Source organism: Rhineura floridana, chromosome 1, assembly GCF_030035675.1.
Source record: "Rhineura floridana isolate rRhiFlo1 chromosome 1, rRhiFlo1.hap2, whole genome shotgun sequence".
In the NCBI taxonomy this organism is placed as follows: Eukaryota; Metazoa; Chordata; class Lepidosauria; order Squamata; family Rhineuridae; genus Rhineura; species Rhineura floridana.
The window spans coordinates 220,994,918-221,001,727 of NC_084480.1; the positions used below are offsets into that span (position 1 = coordinate 220,994,918).

General features: G+C 40.5%; 1 protein-coding gene across 17 annotated transcripts; it reads right to left on the bottom strand.

Annotated features, from left to right (window-relative positions):
- Nucleotides 1-1,349: 1,349 nt before the first annotated feature.
- On the bottom strand, nucleotides 1,350-6,810 carry LOC133366678 (nuclear transport factor 2-like). 17 transcript variants are annotated; one of them, XM_061590259.1, is made up of 7 exons: nucleotides 6,709-6,799; nucleotides 5,414-5,553; nucleotides 3,941-3,993; nucleotides 3,487-3,594; nucleotides 2,523-2,594; nucleotides 2,227-2,325; nucleotides 1,350-1,827 (listed from the first exon to the last, which is right to left on the bottom strand). In XM_061590259.1, exons 3-7 carry the CDS (start codon nucleotides 3,968-3,970, stop codon nucleotides 1,714-1,716), a joined length of 423 nt encoding a protein of 140 aa, XP_061446243.1. In that variant the 5' UTR covers nucleotides 3,971-3,993; nucleotides 5,414-5,553; nucleotides 6,709-6,799; the 3' UTR covers nucleotides 1,350-1,713. The 17 variants fall into 17 exon arrangements, with proteins under 17 accessions (XP_061446243.1, XP_061446169.1, XP_061446394.1 ...); XM_061590185.1 differs by having other exon boundaries at nucleotides 6,631-6,718; XM_061590410.1 differs by lacking the exon at nucleotides 6,709-6,799 and adding an exon at nucleotides 6,345-6,363.

The window sequence follows — 6,810 nt, forward strand, 5'->3', positions numbered from 1 at the left end:
TTATTTAAGCCTATACCGTAGAAGGGAACTGGGGTGCATGGAGCTTAATTTACATCAGCTCTTGACTGTTTCCACTTTGAAAAATAGTCAAATGATTGTCTAGGCCAGTGATTCCCAAACATTTTCTCCCATGGACCACTTGAAAATTGCTGAGAATCTTGGTGGACCTCTTAAATTACGTTTCTGCCTGTTGTAGCAATTGGCATGCATTGTGCTAGATGCTGTATGATTTTAAATTGTATTCTTAGTCATTCTGTGGACCATCTGTATGAAGATCACAGACCAGTTTGGGAACCCCTAGTCTAGATTTCAGACAAACTATATTAAAGAAAGTGCACAGTATTTTACTTTTCTTCTCCACTAAGATACCTCATAGTATGGCTCATGCTTCGAGATGGGAGCTTTATCAATCCTTTACATCTGTGTAGAATTTTCGCACTGTCACCTGTATTATGCATAGACAGATTCATCAGATTTTCCTTTGATATGGTCAAAGTCAGTGTGAGGTGTTTTTACAACTGGGGTGAGGAATCTTTTTTCTATCGAGGGCTTCATTTCCCTGGGAATAATCTGTTGCTGACTGCGTGCCAGCCGTAGGCAGGGCCAGAAGCCAAAGTGGGTGGGGGTACCTCTTTCTCTCCGCCACACTTTTTTCCTCCCCTCCTTCCTCCCCCATGAGATTAGGCCAATGGCTGCAGGTTGCCCACCTGTTTACAGGATCAATTTTAGATACTGACCTCTTCATTTGCAAACGGGTCATAAAGCTATCACTATTTACTAGCCATAATGGCTACATTCTGCCTCCACTGTCGGAGGCAACATACCTCACGAATACCAGCTGCTGGGAACTCCAAGTGTTGAGAGTATTGTTTTGCTCAGGTTCTGCTTGCGGGCTTCCCATGAGCGTTTGGCTGACTGTTATGAGAACAGAGATGGAACTTTGGCTTGACTCAGCAGGCTCTTCTTATAAGGTAAGTGATAGAGCATCTGCTTTGCATGCAATAGATCCCAGGTTCAATCCTTCACATCTCCAGGTAGGGCCAAGACGACTCCTGAAATCCTGGAAAGGCACTGCTAGTAAATGTAGACAATACAGAGCTAGATGGACCAATGATCTTGCTCAGTATAGTGCAGCTTCTTTTGTGTCAGCAACAGCAAGTTATTTTATTGTGCACAAGGTGTACTCCAGCTTTCACTGGCTTGCCCTGCCGTGACAACAGCCATGCCTGGATTCGCACAAACATTATATTCATTAAGCAAAATTAACATGGCAAATTTACCCCGAGTTCACTTCACCATATCAACAAATAATGTGAAAGGGTGAAATAGGAAGTCATATGAAAGAAAGGTATTTAAGAATAGCATTTATTTCCTCATATCCACTAACAGGACTTTATGCGGGTGATTTTGTAGCTAAATATGCCATTTAAAAAGCAATCCATTTCACAAGTTTCAACAAATTTAACGCAGTTAAAATAGACAAGCACAGCGTTCTTACAAGACTTTATATACACTAGATGTTTTATGTGACGGATGTATGGGGGAGAAGAATAAAGTGATCATCCTAATGAGTTTATATAACATTTTAAATGGGATATACATGTTATTTCAATCACCAAGCAAAAAACTAAATATAAACATATTTTAAATCAAGTTTTGCTTCAATAAAGTTTGAGATGAATCATCTCAAAAACATACTTGAGAACGGGAGGTTCAAGCAAAGTTGTACAGAGCCAACCTAAATATGTCATTGGAACAAATCCATTTGTCATTAATGTTCTTGAGAACAAACAACTGGTGAAATCCCATCACCGGATCATCATCCACCTATGTAAAAAGAGGAGGACACATTTAGCTCCGGCATGAACATGGTCATCATGTAAATAAAATCCCCACAGTAGTTTAAACCTGTAAGCAAATTACAACCAAATCTAAGCCCTTCTAAATCTCATTGATTTCAGTGGTGAGATAAATCAATGAGATCTTACAATATATTGTTTTGACTGGATTGTACTTTCTGTTTCTTTTTATGTGACAGATGTACCTTATAGCATCAAACACATACACAAACACTTTCCATTTGTACTGCTTGGTTTATGATATTTTGATTAAATAACAAAAATCTGTCTGGATGCTTTAATACTTCAGCTTTAATGTAGAGGTAGTAAAAGATTTCAAAGCTTTGTACATATGCTAAGCAAACATACAATTAATTTCCACTCTTACCTTCAGCTGACCAACCACCATACTAAGAATACAATTGTCAGGAGCTGGCTGATGATCTTGGGATGTTATGTTGTGCTGAATTTTTTGGAAAGGGAGTCTCTATTTTTGAAAAGAGAAACAGTGTTAAACCTGCTACCTTAGTAGGATCATACGAAGTACAAACCCCTGAGAAACAGAGCGAGTCAGCCAATCAGTTCTCTCCTTTCACTCCCTCAATTAAACGATTGGGTTTAATTATTTAAAATCATTAAGAAGACAGACAGCAAGCTACCTACTGATGTTAAGTGGGAACATACCATAAGTTTTTCCATGATTGATGCTTTTCCTTGGAACTGCTGCCCTTCCCAAGACAAACATGAAGCATCTGTCTGCAAAAAGGTGTATGTTACCAAAATCTATACATTACAAAGTCCAAAGAAAAGCAAAGTACACAAATGCATAATCCCAAAGCAACCCCCCAAAGCAAGATGCCTTCAGCAAACCCCACTCCTCACCCTACTCAGCTTGCACCCCAAAGTTTGGCAAAGCCTCTAGCAATATTTCTAGGTCCTTGGCGCAAATTGCAAGCACTTCACACTGGGGGAGGAGGGAACATTGTAGCAAATAAGAACATGCACTATTTATATCTGAATATTCAGAAAACCCCCATTTCAGAATTCTACCTTCAACTGAAAATGAAATGGACTGCCTTCAAGTCGATTCTGACTTATGGCGACCCTATGAATAGGGTGTTCATGGTAAGCGGTATTCAGAGGGGGTTTACCATTGCCTCCCTCTGAGGCTAGTCCTCTCCAGCTGGCTAGGGCCCGCTCAGCTTGCCACAGCTGCACAAGCCAGCGCCTTCCTTGTCTGCAACTGCCAGCTGGGGGGCAACTGGGCTCCTTGGGACTATGCAGCTTGCCCACGGCTACACAGGTGGCAGGGCACGTAACCCCTGAGCCACTCTCTGTGGGGGTGATCTTTAGCTGGCCCTTGATACCCAGGAGACATACGCAGGGATTTGAATTCCCAGCCAGGCTCTCCTCCCCATTGTGCTATACCAGCTGTCACTAGCAGTAACAAAAACAAAGTGGAATCTAAAATTTACACTTTAAGCAACAGCAGCAACAACAACATCAGATTAATAACCTTGAATTTGATTAGGCACCTGAATCACATATCACCTTTTGCTGCTTTAGTAGAACATACAAAGATCCCAAGTCAGAAACCTATCCATGATCAAGGAAGAAATAGTCTAAATAAAGATATATTGATACATACATAAAGAGAACCTAGTTGTTCCCTATTGGTGTCAAACTGTTGATAATACAGTTGTATAAAGCTTGTTCCAATTTGCTCCCAAATAGGTCTTTCTGCCATTTTACACACCTACAAAGGAAAACAAATGTTAGGCATTTTAATTAACATAATTAACACCTAGACAGTCACAAGCTCACCCACAATGGAACCATGACTAGCAGTACAAATGCACTAACATATTGCAACATAAGTCAGTTACAATCACACTGAATTTAGGAAAAGGATGGTACATGTGTTATGAAAGTTTGGTAAGAACTCAGATTTGAAAATTTCAATTACTTATTTTTCTTTTGCGTATCTTTTTGTCTAGAAAGGCACTGAAGTCCCAGGGGCAGAATCCAGGACACAGATGGCCCACCAACAAAACAATGCTGCTCCTTACCTCCCCCACAACAAATTATCTTCTGGCCCACACCTTTGTGTTTATCTGTACATTCTTCAACATTTTCACTTGTACTTATGTCTGGTCTGGGGGAGAAATTAGATTCAGTTCACATTTAAAGGTGAAACTACTAAATTCACACTTTCCAAAACAATGAGAACCAAAAAAACAGCCATCCCTCAAAATTCAGTTCTCCAAATTGTATGATGCAGTTCTCCAACCAAGCAATGTTTACAAAAATGCATACATTAGGGGGAAATGTGCACAAAAATGAATATATATGTAAAAATAACACAAAAATGCATTATATTAGGGAATACGGTTTGCAAAAATATGTACATTAGTCAAAACTGTATACGAAAATTTGTTTATTAGGAGAAAATTGAATTAAAATTTTAAGAATTTTCACAGAGGATTTTTTTTTCTAAAAAAATTGCAAATTGCTGCAGGACTGTGGAAAACTGTTAAGATTGGAAAATGAAACACAGAGAGAACTAAAAGTTATAGATCTACCCATTCCTACTTTGGACACCTTTTAGCTTCACAACAGTATTTAGTTACCCCAATATTTATTGATCCAATAATCCAATAATAGTTACAAATGATTTACAAATTTGATCTGGGGTGCGCTATATACCATCCTACACTCTAGACACTAAAACATAGTCTAAGATTACTGTACACAAATAACACAATGAAAAAACATAACATCTTTGCAATACCTAAATGTGAAAGCAAGGGATGGTTAAAAAGAGGTGAAGGAGGAAAACATATAATACAAATTGATTTGCCATTATTAAGACATGATCTCCCCTGTGCTCAGAGGACATTTTTAAGTCCCACTATGCTAAGTGAGACTTACTTCCAAGTAGGGGAAATTCAATTCAGTTCATATTTAAAGCCAAATTTAACAAATTTGCACTTTTCAAAACAAATTGAGAACCGAAACACAGGCATCCTTCAAAATTCACACGTATCTGAATTTTGCAATGCAGTTCTCCAAAGAAACATTTACAAAAATGCAAACTCTAGGGACATGTGTACAAAACCTGAATGTATTAGTTAAAATAACATACAAAATGGCATTATGTTACAATAATTTCTTGCAAAAATTCATACATTAGTCAAATTTCCTGCAAATGTATTTATTAGGAGAAATTCACACTAAAATCTGAAGAATTTTCATGAGATTTTTTAAAAAATATTTGCAAATTGCTGCAGAAATGTGGAGAACTGAATATGAGATTAGAAAAATGAGAAACTGAGAGAACTGAAACACAGATGCTTCCATCCCCACTCCCAAGTAATTGCACATCAGATAAATTCCAGTGACTCATTTTCATGTACAGCTGTGGATCACAGTCTTAGCTTAGACTCTTATGCAGTTACATGATGTGAGAATAAATCCCCTAAAACATAGTAGAATTTACTAAGGATAAACATGAATAGGATTGCACTTGCCTCCGGAAACACTCAGGAGTAGAAATTGAAATTGGTGGAACCTACCTATATCATTTGGCTGCATAATCCAATCAAACCTTTCTTGGGAGTAATCGCTACCCAACTCAGTGAGACATTCACATAAACATCCACAGGATCAGGCTGTAAAGCTGCAGTCCCTTGCGCACGTGTTAAAAGTCAGTCCCCTGGAATGTAGTGGAATTTACTGATCAACAAACGTGCACAGAATGAGGCTGCAGTTTTACAGATGCTTACTTGGAAGTCTCACTGAATTCATTGGCTCTTGCTTCTGCATATACAGGCGTCAGATCATCAGGAGATATAGATTCAATTACATATGGACTTACTTGGTAGTACGAATCTCAGATCAAAGTAAACCTTCATAAGATCGGGCTGCGCGAACTACAAACTTCTTTGAAAGGGTTCCTCTAGGTTGGACACCCCACGTGCCGACTAGAAGTTGATACCCTTTCCATTTAAGCATAAAGTAGCTTGGCACCCATTTTCATTTAAAGGTTGCCAGTGGAAACTGACCGTTGTTCCATGGTCTGAACTTGTTGATAATGCAACAATGGAGTTTCTCTTCACCCGCCAGCGCGGTCATTCCCCTCCCACTTTTGCAAAGGCCACGTGCTACGGCCCCGGCGTCTCGCTGGAGCCCTGTTTTGATGGGGGGGGGAGGAGGCGCTACTCCGGCAAATGCTAGGGGGACTCCGAGAAAAGCGAGCGTAAGGAAGCAACATGAGAAACTCGTCCGCATCCAGGACAAGGAGCTGCACAGGAGAGAAGCTCCGCACGTGCAGAGCAGATCGTTTTTTTAAAAAACAGAAAACACAGCCATGCATTCCCTTCGGAACCTACACCCCCTTTCAAACTATACAGATCCCAGCCAGCCCTACAACCCACGGGCATTAGCGTACAAAGGCCGCTGTTTGTGCCCCAGGCGTGGATTTCACCGCCCAAGCGCTCGACTCACCCAGCAGCTCACACGCCTGCTGTAGTCGCCTGCGCGTATCTCCTGCCAGCTCGATTCTAACCCACTTTTATCTCCACCCTATCGTTAGCAGCCTACAAAAAAACAGAAACTGTTTCGTTTTCAGCTACTGCCCTAGATGAACAAACCCAGTGCGCAGACTAAAGGGGCACTTCTGAAACTGGACTACAAAGGGCTTGAAACGCACGTGAGGATGGCTAGCCGTCCTCTTCATGGCTAGGTAAATAAGCATATAGAATCGACCCTCATTTAGGGTGCTGAAACTCACACAAATAGCAGCTATCTAGGAATTCAGAGCCATTAGAAGTCTCCTTCCTCCCCACAATAAACTTTTCCGCACCCCCACCTGCTGAATCAGCCGCTTCTATCCAACAAACACGTGGGTCAACGATGACAACTCCCTACAACCAGCAGGTGGCGCCCAGACCAGGCGACATAAACTTAATAC